The sequence below is a fragment of the Oncorhynchus mykiss genome, chromosome 1 (genome assembly GCF_013265735.2).
Source record: "Oncorhynchus mykiss isolate Arlee chromosome 1, USDA_OmykA_1.1, whole genome shotgun sequence".
NCBI lineage: Eukaryota > Metazoa > Chordata > Actinopteri > Salmoniformes > Salmonidae > Oncorhynchus > Oncorhynchus mykiss.
In genome coordinates, this window is record NC_048565.1 from 70643546 (window position 1) to 70658924 (window position 15379).

Below are 15379 nucleotides of genomic sequence, written 5' to 3' on the forward strand. Positions count from 1 at the left end.
CAGACACTGTGGCTGGATTAACGAGAAGTTTATCTTTAAAATGGTGTAAAATACTTTTATCTTGAGGAATTTTAATTATGAGATTTCTGTTGTTTTGACTTTGGCGCCCTGCACTTTCACTGGCTGTTGTCATATCGATCCCTTTAACGGGATTTCAGATGTTTTAAAGAACTGGTTTAAACCTTTACAAGTGTGAAGCAATTACCAAGAAAAGCGGGTGCTTAATCAACAAATGGCAGCAATAGGCTAATGACAATGAGCACAAAATTAAAAAGGCAATTCAAACGGACTTTAGCCAACAAAAATGTCTTAACAAAATGAAACAAAACACTTTTTGCACTGGTTTAGATTGATAAATAGCCATACAATAATAACAATGGTCCACGGCAGTATTGTCCCCTTGTCGGCATCTTTTCACTATACTCTTTCTCGTCTGACTTTTGTTTTCCTTCAATGAAAAGGCCTCCTTCGTAATCAATAGTAGCCTGGACCAAGGCTCCTCTCATTCACTCTCTCTCTCTCTCTCTCTCCTCTGAAGCAAGTGCATGTGAGGTGAGCAGCCGGAACCAGTTTTAGCGGGATATAAGCAATACGTTTTAATGAGTTGCAATTAGCTGACACAGATAAAAAGCTCTAGCAATTCTAATCACCTCACACATTAAATGAACAGAGGACGGGTCTAATCAGGTCCAGTCGGTAAATACGTTTTATTTGCACATACTCGAGACCCGTACCAATTATATCAGACCTGAGACACGTGGCAATTATATCAGAATCGACCAAGATCGGAGACAAAACTTTAAATGTAGGACCCGCTCAGGTCCTGAGCTGGATCTCGGAATTTCCTGTCTGTTGGATCCGTGAAGACATCTACTTCAAGCCACATCCTGCCACACCCACCAAATTGAGCAAACATAGGCTATCTCAAAGTCTTTTCAAGAACAATGAAGAACGTTTTGGGGAAATGTGTTGTTCAGTACAAGCCGTTACGCAACGTAGCAAATGTTCAATCAAACCCAAGAACAGAATTTCTCAGTCATTCTACAAACAAATTGCCAAACGTTGTTACTTTCTAAAGTGTTAGAGTTAGACTAACAATTTAAAGTAATACAGAAATTATTGGCAGGCTATTTCAGTTCTGGTTGGGATATAATGACAAAATTATCAGGAACTTTTGGGATGTATTTTCCCTTCATTTCACAGACATTTTTTTTTTTATCTTATGAGGGATATGTCCCCAGAACCCCATAGAAGGGTGCTGACCCCGGAAGCCATTGACCCTGACCCCCCCAATATGCAACACAAAGTTACGCCTTTGTGTGATAGTATCACGTGTGTCATTCATACACACAGCAATACATTATCGGTAGGCTCTCATGGAAGTTTACAAGACTGTAAATACTACTATAGTATTGAAGTTGGTTTTGGTGACTTTTCCCCATTCCCCTTTATCTGTCATTGTCTCTTTCCAGACATCATTGTACTCATAGCTTCCATTGCTGTGGTGTCAGCGGGTAGCCAAGGTAACATCTTTGCCACATCAGCATTGAGGAGCCTTCGCTTCCTGCAGATCCTGCGAATGGTGCGCATGGACCGCAGAGGGGGCACCTGGAAACTACTGGGATCTGTTGTCTACGCGCACAGTAAGGTACGACCATGTTTGTAGTCTAATTCAGCATGGACAACAGTCTGGCCTACATTGTCCTATGTCCTCTGTTCTCCTACAAAAAATAGGAGGATGAGCTCCCTGGTGTCTGGTTCCTTTCAAGCTTTCTTGCTAGTGAATGTTTTCTTCACTCACCTCAACTTGATCTTTAGAGATTTAGGACCTGGTTGACACAACAAATACAGTGAGATTGGATATATTTGTTTACACAAAGAATACATTGATTCCCTATAGGAGTTGGTGACAGCTTGGTACATTGGGTTCCTGGTGCTTATCTTCTCTTCGTTCCTGGTCTATCTTGTGGAGAAGGAGTTCAACAAAGACTTTGCCACCTATGCTGATGCTCTGTGGTGGGGCACAGTGAGTCTACACACACACACACACGCACACACACACGCACACACACACACGCACACACGCACGCACACACGCACGCACACACACTGGCCCATGCATACACCATACAAACACACGTGCGCACTCCTCACATACACACAATGATTTGTAGTTTGATCAAGATGTTTCTATGTAGCCCATATTGATATTCACAGGACTGAAGTTTAATCAGCAGCTACAAGAAAACAACCTAACCAGCCCATCTCTGAAAGACAAAGAGAAAGAGTAGCTTTAATATCATTACTGGACTTGCCGACCAGTCTATAATATGACTTTAAGATAAAAAAAAAATACAACAAAATCAACTAAACAAAAAAAATGTAAATAGCACATTATCGAAGGGTCCAGACATGCGATTTCACTTGTATTGGAGAAACGTACACCCAACCAGGGATTCCTTTCACCAACCATCCTGTTTGTGTAGTATGGGAGCTCTGAAAAAAAATGAACAAAGGCTCCAATAACACCCGAATACGTCTTTTTAGAAATGGAAAAGCTCTCAGTATAGTGATGCGGGTCTTTATAAGTTGTACACATGAAATTGTGTAATTCTGAACTTTATCTGCAACATTATATTGCATTGTGTTGTGACTTGAGAGATACCGGTCTGTCGTTCTGCATGTAACTGCCAAAATAAAAGAAACACGAGTAAGTGAGGGATACAAAGTATATTGAAAGCAGGTGCTTCCACACAGGAAGTTCCAGACACTTGTAGAATCTATGCCAAGGCTCATTGAAGCTGTTCTGGTGGCTCATGGGGACCCAACACCCTATTAAGACACTTTATGTTGGTGTTTCCTTTATTTTGGCAGTTACCTGTGGCAACAGGCTTCACGGCGAATGGAACAGCTGGATATGGGAAAACGTCTTGAGTCTCACAAAATTGAATAATGTTGCGGATACATTTCGGAATGACACAATTTCATGTATACAACAGCTAAAGACCTGCATCACTATACTGACAGCGTTTCGGTTTCTAAAAGGACATATTTGGTTGTTTTTCAAGCATTCGTGCATGTTTTTTCAGAGACCCCATTTTCAGAGACCACGTACTGCACAACGAGGATGAGGAAATTAATGGTTGGGGTAAGTTTAGGGTAAGTTGGGGTAAGTTTCCCAAAACAAGTGAAATCGCTTTAAAAAAAAAAATCTGGGACCCTTACCATCACATTTACAAAAAAATGTGTTGTAAAAAACCATGTGGCATAACAGGTCATGCTTGGCTGGTCTTCAAACACCTCCCGTTCCCTTTCCCAGGCACTATTTACCAGACTTTATACAATGTCGACACAAACAATGAATGCCCACTGCTTCGGACCTGCTAAAATTACCCAATCAATTAATGTAATTTACAGTGTCTGTCAGGGGATAATGGGCTATTAGATGTGCAAGGGGAGACAGGGACAGGGAGAGAAAGGAGGTCACTGAAATACACAACACACAAAAGCAGTGTTATTCAAACCTAGTCCCGGAGGGCTCTACAGGGTGGATATTTCTATTCAGGAAGGAATTGACTGATTTGAAAATGGAATTTACCTAAATACTACAAAATGACATTTGGGAAACACTGGCCTAGAGTAATGGTGGATAATTCAGTTTTTCTGTGCATCTTGTGGGGCTGTGGGAGGTACAGTGTAACTATTGTATTGTGACTTCTGAACTCTGTGATGATGATGTGTGTGTCTAGATCACTCTGACAACCATCGGCTACGGAGACAAGACTCCTCAGACGTGGACGGGTCGTCTGATCTCAGCTGGCTTTGCTCTGATGGGGATCTCCTTCTTCGCCCTGCCTGCCGTGAGACACAGACAACCACACAGACACAGACACACACACACAGTTTGAAGTTAATTCACCAAACGCGGTGTCAAGACCCACAGATTCAGTCCATCGTGTGTATGTGTGTGTACAGGGTATCCTGGGCTCAGGCTTTGCCCTGAAGGTACAGGAGCAGCACAGACAAAAACACTTTGAGAAGAGGAGGAACCCAGCAGCCAGCCTCATCCAGGTACACAACACACACTAACAAGTGTATCACCAGACATGCTATAACTGTTCCATTGGAGGCTGGTGAGGGAAGGAAGGCTGATAATGGTGGAAGGATTGGAGTGAATGGAATGGTATCAAATGCATGAAAAACCAGGTATTTTATGTGTTTGATATCATTCCATTAATTTTGTTCTAAACATTCCTATGATCCCATCATCCCCATTTACAGTGCCACCTGCTACCACTGAACTGTTGTGTGTGTGTGTGTGTGTGTGTGTGTGTGTGTGTGTGTGTGTGTGTGTGTGTGTGTGTGTGTGTGTGTGTGTGTGAGAAAGTGAACATGCCCGCTTGTCTTTGTATCAGAGTATGTGTGTTTATATACAGTACCAATCAATAATAATAGTGAAGACATCAAAACTATGAATGAACACATATGGAATCATGTAGTAACCAAAAAGGTGTTAAACAAATTAAAATACATTTTATATTTGAGATTCTTCAAAGTAGCCACCCCTTGCCTTGATTACAGCTTTACCATATAGGGTTGTCTTCTGCATACCACTCCTTGTCACAACTCAACTGAATGGCTCAAATGCATAAAGAAGGAAATCAATTCCACAAATGAACTTTTAACAAGGCACACATGTTAATTGAAATGCATTCCAGGTGACAACCTCATGAAGCTGGTTGAGAGAATGCCAAGAATGTGCAAAGCTGTCATCAAGGCAAAGGCTGGCTACTTTGAAGAATCTCAAATATAAAATCGTTTTTGATTTGTTTAACACTTTTTTGGTTACCACATGTTTCCATATGTGTTATGTCATAGTTTTGATGTCTTCACTATTATTCTCCAATGAAGAAAATAGTAAAAAATAAGAAAAACCCTTGAATGAGTAGCTGTGTCCAAACTTCTGACTGGTACTGTATGTGTATGTGTGTGTGTAGAAACATGCACGTGTGTGTGTTAGTGTGTGTAGTCGATACCTAATCGTGGCTGAGACTCTTTGTCCTCTCTCAGGTCCAAAGGAAATACAGAGGTGATATTTATGAGCTGTTTCCACTAGAGCCCAGGGTGGATTTCCCTCTACGCAATAGCTCATCCTATCAGACTAGACCTGGACTATTACAATACCCCATCAACGCAACATACACAATGAACTCAAAAACACACACAAAACACACACAAAACACACACAGATCTTGTTTCTCAAGAGATTTTAACATCAAGCAGAAAAAAAAACGATTAGGCTACTCGTTTGATTCATGTATTCAATTTAGCTCCCCTGTTCCACCGCTTTAAGGCCCGCAAACAGGCAACTCCATTTGCTCTATTCATCATTTCTGTATAGTATGGCTGAGTTGATAAGGACTTCAACACTTCTTCATCTGACCAGATATTTTCTCTCGACAGATGGACTTACATCTGCAGTCGGCAGGAATGTGTTATCTCTGTTGTTTGTTAGCCCCTGGTCTTTCGCTTTGTATCTACACTGTGTACAAAACATTAGGAACACCTTCCCCCCCCCTTTTGCCCTCAAAACAGCCTCGAAGCATGGACCAATATGGCAAAAGCGTTCCACAGAGATGCTGGCCCATATTGACTCCGATGCTTCCCACAGTTGTGTCAAGTTGGCTGGATGTCCTTTGGGTGGTGGACCATTCTTGATACACACAGGAAACTGTTGACCGTGAAACATCCAGCAGCGATGCAGTTCTCATCACAAACTGGTGCGTCTACCACACCCCGTTCAAAGGCACTTAAATATCTTGCCCATTCAGCCTGAGTGGCACACATACACAATCCATGTCTCAATTGTGTCAAGGCTTAAAAATCCTCTGCTAAACTGTCCCCTCCCATTCATCGACACTGATTGAAGTTAGATTTAACAAGTGACATCAATAAGGGATCATAGCTTTCACCTGGATTCACCAGTTGAATACATGTGGAAAAGCAGGTGTTCTTAATGTTTTGTACACTCTTGGTATGTGTGTCTGTCTGTGTATGTGTTGTGCACCTCTATTCGTGTGTGTATGATTACGTGTACCCTAGCTCCTCACCATGTTGCCATTGCTCCCGTCTATGTATGTCTCTCTATGCGTGTCACCTCATATCCCAGGCTGCTTGGCGTCTCTACTCCACCGACGGTGCCCGTACCTACCTCAGTGCCACGTGGCAGCACTACCAGGGCGCCCACTCCCCCTTCAGGCATGTATCCCCCCTCCCTCCGCCCCATGATGCCTTGACACCACCGGTTTTACTAATCACTCTCTTTGTTTTATTTCTCTTTCTTTCTTACCCCAATCCCCCTTCCTCCCTCCTCCGTTCCCTCTGGCCTTGTTTTATTTTGTATTATCCCCCCGTTCTCCCTCCCTCCCTCCCTCCCCCCTCTCTCTCTCTCTCTCTCTCTCTCTCTCTCTCTCTCTCTCTCTCTCTGTTTTTCTTTTGTTTTCTGTTGACTCTGCACGTAGTGTGTCTGGCGTAGTTATGCTGCTGATGAGAACTCGGTTTCCATAGCTACCTGGAAGCCTCATTTGAAGGCGTTGCATACCTGCAGTCCTGCAAAGTAGGTAACACCTAAAGTATGGCTGCTGCTCTGCTCCTATTTGGTCTCTGTGCTCCTCTAGTTTTTTTTAGCGGTTGGTCTCTTGTGGATATTTCTCCCTACTTGAGTTTTAATCAGCTCGTTAACTCCTTTTAACATTCCTTCCTATACTTATTTTGCTGTTATTATAATTTGATACTTGTATGGTTACAATACTTTCATATGTGACTTTCTTTTTAAGGCCCACAGTCATTAAATATTCCAATATTTCCAGGTGCCCACCCACAAAGAACCAACTTACAAATACCTTGCTTTCAGTTAATTCATTTAAACATTGAAAGTATAACAGAGTGTACAAACACTCTTATGTTGTCCAGAAATGACATCCATGTTTTCTCTGTAGACTTTAGGGTGTGTTTAAGGGCACATGAGCGTATCCTGGAAATATTCACAGGACGACCTGCTTTATCGCTCGCTCGCTCTTTCTCACGCAAACATACACATACACACCCTATAGGTCTACGTCCAGAGTGGGCGCAAACACAAACATCTGCTTTTTCAATCACAAATACACACCCCACTGGGCACAGAAGTCAGTTCAACGTCTAGCTTTGAATTACCTTTGGTTGAGTTGTCAACTAATGTGAAGTCAACGTGAAATAAACACAAAATATCACCAATATCCACATTAATGCAATGTCATCACATATCATTTGTGGGATGAAATGACGTGCAAACAACATTGATTTAACCAGTTTTTGCCCAGGGATTACACACCTTTCTATCTTCTATCTCTGTCTTCCGGTGTTTTCCGAGCCCAGTTGAGTGGCACAGCTATTGCTTGCATGTGTGCCTGCTGCAATGTTCTGTAAACTAGTTGACAAAATTGGTCTTGCACAAGGCTTTGACTGTAGTGGTTCATGTTCTTTATGCCTGGCGGTTTGTCTTCTGACATCATGTCTCGCATGCGATACACACAGGGAGGATGTTACAGTATGAAGCTGGCTGACTTCTTCATCTCTCTGTCCCTGTGTGTGGTGTAGGGAGACCCTGTAGACTCTGTCATTAACGACTGATATCTCTTCTTGTCTCGACTGAAATCTCTCTCTTGTCTCTCTCCTCTCTTCTCACTAACACCTAAAGGAAAGAACAGGGTGAGACGATTAGCAGGTTTGTAGCTCTCGCCTCTACACACATCACGCAATGGTTCATTCAAACACATTCACTCTAAAAAGAAGACCTATGCTGGTTGATAAACGTGTTGAAACAACCCTTGTTTTCAAATTGTTTTGAAAGTCACTGTTTGGCCAGAGCTTGCACTCACCTGGTGTCCCTGGTCAGAATCAGTCCCTGGTCAGAGGGGAACAACAGTGCTATGAAAGTCACCATCCTGGTTTGAGAAATGGCTCTCTAGTGTAGCAGCCTATGTCTCTCAGAGCACCATGGTCTCTCTTGGCTCCTGGCTTTCCGAGCCACCATGACTGGAGTACCACTTTTCTCTGTCTCTGCTGTGTTTGAGAGAGTATCTGAGTGTGATTCTTTGCTTACTGTGTGTGTGTGTGTGTGTGTGTGTGTGTGTGTGTGTGTGTGTGTGTGTGTGTGTGTGTGTGTGTGTTTCTACGATATGTGTGTGTTATGTGCAAACCAGCGTCTGTACCATGTCTGCACCATGACGCGCGTTTTCCATTCCAAGGGTATTTATTTAACTTGTCAAACACCAGTCTCGGTCGGCAGGCCGAGAGACAAGGAGAGGAGGAGGGAGAGACAGAGAGATCTGTAACTTTAAGTATGATTTCAGGTTATTGTTTTTACAATACAGGGCTCCTTTAGCAACGGTGGATTCCTCGTGTCATGCCAATGCAGCTAAATTTGGACTTTATGTTGAGAGACATATGCACAGCACATGCGTAGGCACACACACACGCACACACATGCACGCGCGCACGCACGCACGCACGCACGCACGCACGCACGCACGCACACACACACACACACACACACACACACACACACACACACACACACAACCAAACATGTCATTCCCTGCTAATCCTCCAAGCTGTTAGAAGTCATGAGGTTTTGTATGCTTTCATTGGCTTCTCAAGTAACTTGTGTTGTGGTTTAGTCAATTAGGCGAGAGCTTTTGAAATCATAATTATAGCCCAGCTTTTCATACCCTAAAATGTATACAATACAATTAGCTGTATAATAGGATTTTTCCTAAGCATCGCTCACATCAACGGTTGAGAACTTAGGTAATGTTATAATTGCTTTACAGTAGCAAATTAGTCTGGTAAAACTGACTTACTGTATATACTCAACAGGCACTAAAAATCTAAACACTGTGTGTGTGTGTGTGTGTGTGTGTGTGTGTGTGTGTGTGTGTGTTTGTGTGCGTGCGTGTGCATGTGCGCGTGCGTGCGTGTGAATGAGTGGATGGGTGGGTGGGTGGTCTGTTTATATGTGTGAGAGTATGAGAATTGTGGTGTGTCTGCTTATTTTGCTCTTTTCACAACTTCTGACTTCTGACTATCTAGAATGTAAGGACACAACCACCATAAATGACTCTCATGGTTTGTATTGCAACTCCTACAGCTAAAGGTGTGTGAGCTACTGTATATAATCAGACCATAGAATGCGAGATATACTGTATAATCGGCAGTTTACAGTTCTGACCACAGGAGGTTGGTGGCACCTTAATTGGGGAGAACGGGCTCGAGGTAACGACTGGAGCAGAATCAGTGGAATGGTATCCAATACATTAAACACATGGTTTCCAGGTGTTTGATGCCATTCCATTTACTCTGTTCCAGCCATTATTAATGACTGTTCTCCCCTCAGCAACCTCCGCTGCTTCTGACAGTATTGACCGTACAGATGTCTCTCGTCCCTCCCTTCCCCACTCCTTGGTGTTTTAACCCCTTCCTCCTCTATCTGTCTTCCTCCCTACCTCCCTAGTAAGGGTCATAGTAATAGGAGGCGCTTCAGAAGGTATTACGCACAGACATTTAGGAAGTACCCACTACCCAGCATCCACTCCTCCCTGGTCACATGATCTCTGGGAATGCTGACTAACTGCCAGGTGCATGGAGGATGATGAGAGAACCCCAAAACTGCCACCTACCCCCTCCCCATGAAATAATTGTATTAGCCTTTTGCTTGTCTAATGGGACTGCTGCCTGTTACATGTTGCCTGTTGGTTTCGACCCCCACCTCCCTTGGACCCCCTTATCAGACACAACCCCTAAATAACTGTATCCCGGTCCCCTTATATAGCAGAAGAAGTTCTGTGTGTAGAAATCAGAACTCTTAACAAAGTATTTTATCGCCATAAAATCTACAGTCTATCTAGACCTCCATTTGTCTGCTGAGGTCTCTTGGCTTAGTTGCATGGTGCCACTGCATGTCCTCATAAAAAATTGTCACCACCACCCCGACTGACCTTTGACCTCACTCATCCCACACGGCATTGATGCATCTTCCTTTACCTAGGCTTGGGCAAGGTCCCTGTTATCATGAATAACTTCCTAATGGTTACTGGAGCACAATATTCCCTCCTGAATTTTCCACAGAAACTGGGAGTTTGCTCACTGATCATTGGTGCCTGAAGAATCAAGCCTGACCATTGGGTCTGCTGTCACTCCATCTGATTGGTTCACAGCATTGCATGCTTCTCTTGTTGTCACGGCAGGGGTTAGGGTGTGTCTCAGGTAGAGGCTGTCTGCATCTCCCACCCATCTACAGTGCCTTGCGAAAGTATTCGGCCCCCTTGAACTTTGCGATCTTTTGCCACATTTCAGGCTTCAAACATAAAGATATAAAACTGTATTTTTTTGTGAAGAATCAACAACAAGTGGGACACAATCATGAAGTGGAACGACATTTATTGGATATTTCAAACTTTTTTAACAAATCAAAAACTGAAAAATTGGGCGTGCAAAATTATTCAGCCCCTTTACTTTCAGTGCAGCAAACTCTCTCCAGAAGTTCAGTGAGGATCTCTGAATGATCCAATGTTGACCTAAATGACTAATGATGATAAATACAATCCACCTGTGTGTAATCAAGTCTCCGTATAAATGCACCTGCACTGTGATAGTCTCAGAGGTCCGTTAAAAGTGCAGAGAGCATCATGAAGAACAAGGAACACACCAGGCAGGTCTGAGATACTGTTGTGAAGAAGTTTAAAGCCGGATTTGGATACAAAAAGATTTCCCAAGCTTTAAACATCCCAAGGAGCACTGTGCAAGCGATAATATTGAAATGGAAGGAGTATCAGACCACTGCAAATCTACCAAGACCTGGCCGTCCCTCTAAACTTTCAGCTCATACAAGGAGAAGACTGATCAGAGATGCAGCCAAGAGGCCCATGATCACTCTGGGTGAACTGCAGAGATCTACAGCTGAGGTGGGAGACTCTGTCCATAGGACAACAATCAGTCGTATATTGCACAAATCTGGCCTTTATGGAAGAGTGGCAAGAAGAAAGCCATAAAAAGTGTCGTTTAAAGTTTGCCACAAGCCACCTGGGAGACACATCAAACATGTGGAAGAAGGTGCTCTGGTCAGATGAAACCAAAATTGAACTTTTTGGCAACAATGCAAAACGTTATGTTTGGCGTAAAAGCAACACAGCTCATCACCCTGAACACACCATCCCCACTGTCAAACATGGTGGTGGCAGCATCATGGTTTGGGCCTGCTTTTCTTCAGCAGAGACAGGGAAGATGGTTAAAATTGATGGGAAGATGGATGGAGCCAAATACAGGACCATTCTGGAAGAAAACCTGATGGAGTCTGCAAAAGACCTGAGACTGGGACGGAGATTTGTTTTCCAACAAGACAATGATCCAAAACATAAAGCAAAATCTACAATGGAATGGTTCGAAAATAAACATATCCAGGTGTTAGAATGGCCAAGTCAAAGTCCAGACCTGAATCCAATCGAGAATCTGTGGAAAGAACTGAAAACTGCTGTTCACAAATGCTCTCCATCCAACCTCACTGAGCTCTAGCTGTTTTGCAAGGAGGAATGGGAAAAAATGTCAGTCTCTCGATGTGCAAAACTGATAGAGACATACCCCAAGCGACTTACAGCTGTAATCGCAGCAAAAGGTGGCGCTACAAAGTATTAACTTAAGGGGGCTGAATAATTTTGCACGCCCAATTTTTCAGTTTTTGATTTGTTAAACAAGTTTGAAATATCCAATAAATGTCGTTCCACTTCATGATTGTGTCCCACTTGTTGTTGATTCTTCACAAAAAAATACAGTTGTATATCTTTATGTTTGAAGCCTGAAATGTGGCAAAAGGTCGCAAAGTTCAAGGGGCCGAATACTTTCGCAAGGCACTGTATAAAGCTACAGTATGTCTAAGCACAGGCTCACTGGCACAATACAGGTCTAAGTGTCCTAGAGATACTGAGATACTAGCTTACAGTATAAGTAGGAAGAGAGCTTCTATGCATCTGTATAAATTGTAGATCTTGCGGTGTTCCCTGGTTATTGTCTTTGTCTTGGAACACTGATCAGTGTCATACTACTGCCTTTGATCTCTACAACAGTAGTCCCCAAGAGCTACTATAGAGGTCCTGGAGCGCTACAAGGTGTTTACCCTCTTAGAAAAAATGGGTTATTCGTTTTTCCCCATAGGAAACCCCTTTTTGGTTCCAGGTATAGCAAGGGTTCTACTTAGATCCTTTTAGTGGTGAAATAGTTCCACATACAGTGCCATCGGAAAGTATTCAGACCCCTTCAATTTTTTTCACATTTTGTTACGTTACAGCCTTATTCTAAAATGTATTAAATACATGTTTTTCCTCATCAATCTACACACAATACCCCATAATGACAAAGCAACATTTTTGCAAATGTTTTAAAAATAATAAACAGAAATACCTTATATCCATAAATATTCAAACCCTTTGCTATGACACTCGAAATTGAGCTCAGGTGCATCCTGTTTCCATTGATCATCGTTGAGATGTTTCTACAACATGATTGGAGACCACCTGTGGTAAATTCAATTGATTGTACATGATTTGGAAAGGCACACACCTGTCTACATAAGATCTCAAAGTTGACAGTGCATGTCAGAGCAAAAGCCAAGCCATGATGTCGAAGGAATTGTCTGTCGAGCTCCAAGACAGGATTGTGTCGAGGCCCAGATCTGGGGAAGGGTACCAAAAAATATCCCCAAGAACACAGTTGCCTCCATCATTCTTAAATGGAAGAAGTTTGGAACCATCAAGACTCTTCCTAGAGCTGGCCACCCGGCAAAACTGAGCAATCGGGGGAGATGGGCCTTGGTCAGGGAGGTGACCAAGAACCGATGTTCACTCTGATAGAGCTCCAGAGTTCCTGTGGAGATGGGAGAACCTTCCAGAAGGACAACCATCTCTGCAGCACTCCACCACTCAGGCCTTTCTGGTAGAGTGACCAGACGGAAGCCACTCCTCAGTAAAAGGCATATGACAGCCCACTTAGAATCTGCCAAAAGGCACCTAAAGACTCTCAGACCAGGAGAAACAAGATCTGATGAAACCAAGATTGAACTATTTGTCCGGAATGCCAAGCGTCACATCTCAAGGAAACCTGGCACCATCCCTACGGTGAAGCATGGTGGTGGCAGCATCATGCTGTGGTGATGTTTTCAGCAGCAGGGACTGGGAGACTAGTCAGGCTTGAGGTAAATATGAAAGGATTCTTGATGAAAACCTGCTCCAGAGTGCTCAGGACTTCCGATTGGGTCGAAGGTTCACCTTCCAATAGGACAACGACCCTAAGCACACAGCCTAGACTACACAGGAGTAGCTTCGGGACAAGTTTCTGAATGTCCTTGTGTGGCCCAGCCAGTGCCCGGACTTGAACCCAATCAAACATCTATGGAGAGACCTGAAAATAGCTGTGCAGCATCGCTCCTCATCCAACCTGAAACCTGCTTCAACAAAGTACTGAGTGAAGGGTCTGAATACTTATGTAAATGTAATATTTTCGGTTTCATTTTTTTATACATTTACAAGAATTTCAAAAATCCTGGTTTTGCGTTGTCATTATGTGTAGATTGATTGTTACATTACAGCCTTAGAATAAGGCTGTAATGTAACAAAATGTGGGAAAAGTCAAGGGGTCTGAATACTTTCCAAAGGCACTGTTTAATCTTGTATTAGTGGTGGGTTCCACTAGGAAGCAAAAGAGTGCATTTCAGAGGGTTCTCATATGGAGACTATTGAATAACCCTTTATGGTTTTAGGTAGCAACTTCTTTTCAAAGAGTTTAGGCTTTTGTTTCTGCCCAGCTGATTCAGCTCCTTCCATCACACAACATTGTTCGTAAATCGTGGAGTTTAGTCAGCTAGGCTGGAGCAAAAGCCTGCACACCCTATATCTCCTCGGGACCAGGGGATCAGGGACCACTGTCTTAGAGAGTAGATGGGGTACTCTGAGTGTATTGTGGATGAGGTCAGCATGTTTGTAATGTTTGAGAAAAGGACAGTGCACTACACTGTGACTACACTCTGTCTGCACACATGTCTCTCTCAGGGGGAATACATAATAAGAGGCTTTGCTCTCTCTCTCGCTCTCTCTCTCTGTCTTTCTGTCTCTCTCTTTAGTACTAAGTTGAGCTTTAAGGAGCGGGTACGTATGGCAAGCCCTCGCGGCCAGAGCATGAAGAGCCGCCAGACATCCATCAACAATGATCGGCGTTGTTCCCCGGGCAACAATGTGGCGGGCGCTGAGACGCGCAGCAGCCCTGCCAAGGTGCAGAAGAGCTGGAGCTTCAATGACCGCACCCGCTTTAGACCCTCTTTACGCCTTAAGAGCCAATCACGCACCTCGCCATCCGAAGGTGAGTGGAGAGGATGTGTGCCTCTGTGTGTGTGTGTGTGTTTTTGTGTGTGTGTGTGTGGGGGGGGGGTTACATGAATATATATATATACGTGTGTATACGGTATGTGATCTTTTTCTTACAAGGGTAGATTAATGAGTCAAGACTTGCAATCCACAGAAGTTGCAGTATCCTCCAACATGACGTGTGGAGTTCCAGTCCACTACCATATACCAAACATTAGGAACACCTTCCTAATATTTAGTTGCACCCCTGACTTTTGCCCTCAGAACAGCCTCAATTCGTTGGAGCATGAACTCTACCAGGTGCCGAAAGTGTGCTGGCCCATGTTGACTCCAATGCCTCCAACAGTTGTGTCAAGTTGGCTGGTTGTCCTTACACATAGACAATCAATTGTCTTTAACCTGTCTCCTCCCCTCCATCTACACTGATTGAAGTTAGATTTAACAAGTGACATCAATAAGGGATCATAGCTTTCACCTGGATTCACCTGGTCAGTCTGTCATGAAAACAGCAGGTGTTCTTAATGTTTTGTACACTCAGTATATGTCTGTCTGTGTATGTGTTTTGCACCTCTGTCTGTGTGTGTATGATTACGTGTACCCCATCTCTTCACCATGTTGCAATTTCTGTCTGTGTCTGTCTGCACGTGTCACAAAAGTACCCCGGGCTGCTTGGCGTCTCTACTCCACCGACGGTGCCCCCGTACCTATTTGGCACCCCAAGTTTTCTGAGCAAAAAATAATCATCTTTTTGTTGTAACTTTTTTTTTCAATTTTCATTGTTGGACATAAAAGACTAAACACCAGGAAATCAGCTCCAATTGATTTTAATTGATGAAATCTGTTCCCAAGTATTCCCACGCATAATAGAGAGATAAGGGATTGTATACAAATGTAAGCCAGGTTTGAAATGATCATGTTTTAGTCCAACATGT

General features: G+C 43.3%; 1 protein-coding gene across 7 annotated transcripts in view; it reads left to right on the plus strand.

Moving 5' to 3' along the window:
- Nucleotides 1-15379, plus strand: part of kcnq5a (potassium voltage-gated channel, KQT-like subfamily, member 5a) — a 121490-nt gene that overhangs the window by 87844 nt on the left and 18267 nt on the right. For 5 of the 7 annotated variants that reach the window (XM_036984475.1, XM_036984491.1, XM_036984484.1 and 2 more), the window contains exons 4-10: nt 1473-1648; nt 1901-2026; nt 3750-3860; nt 3976-4071; nt 6522-6616; nt 7739-7765; nt 14207-14442. In XM_036984475.1, coding sequence (XP_036840370.1) covers nt 1473-1648; nt 1901-2026; nt 3750-3860; nt 3976-4071; nt 6522-6616; nt 7739-7765; nt 14207-14442 — 867 coding nt within the window. The remainder of the gene's footprint in view (nt 1-1472; nt 1649-1900; nt 2027-3749; nt 3861-3975; nt 4072-6521; nt 6617-7738; nt 7766-14206; nt 14443-15379) is intronic. The other 2 variants (XM_036984480.1, XM_036984487.1) reach the window with 1 other exon arrangement.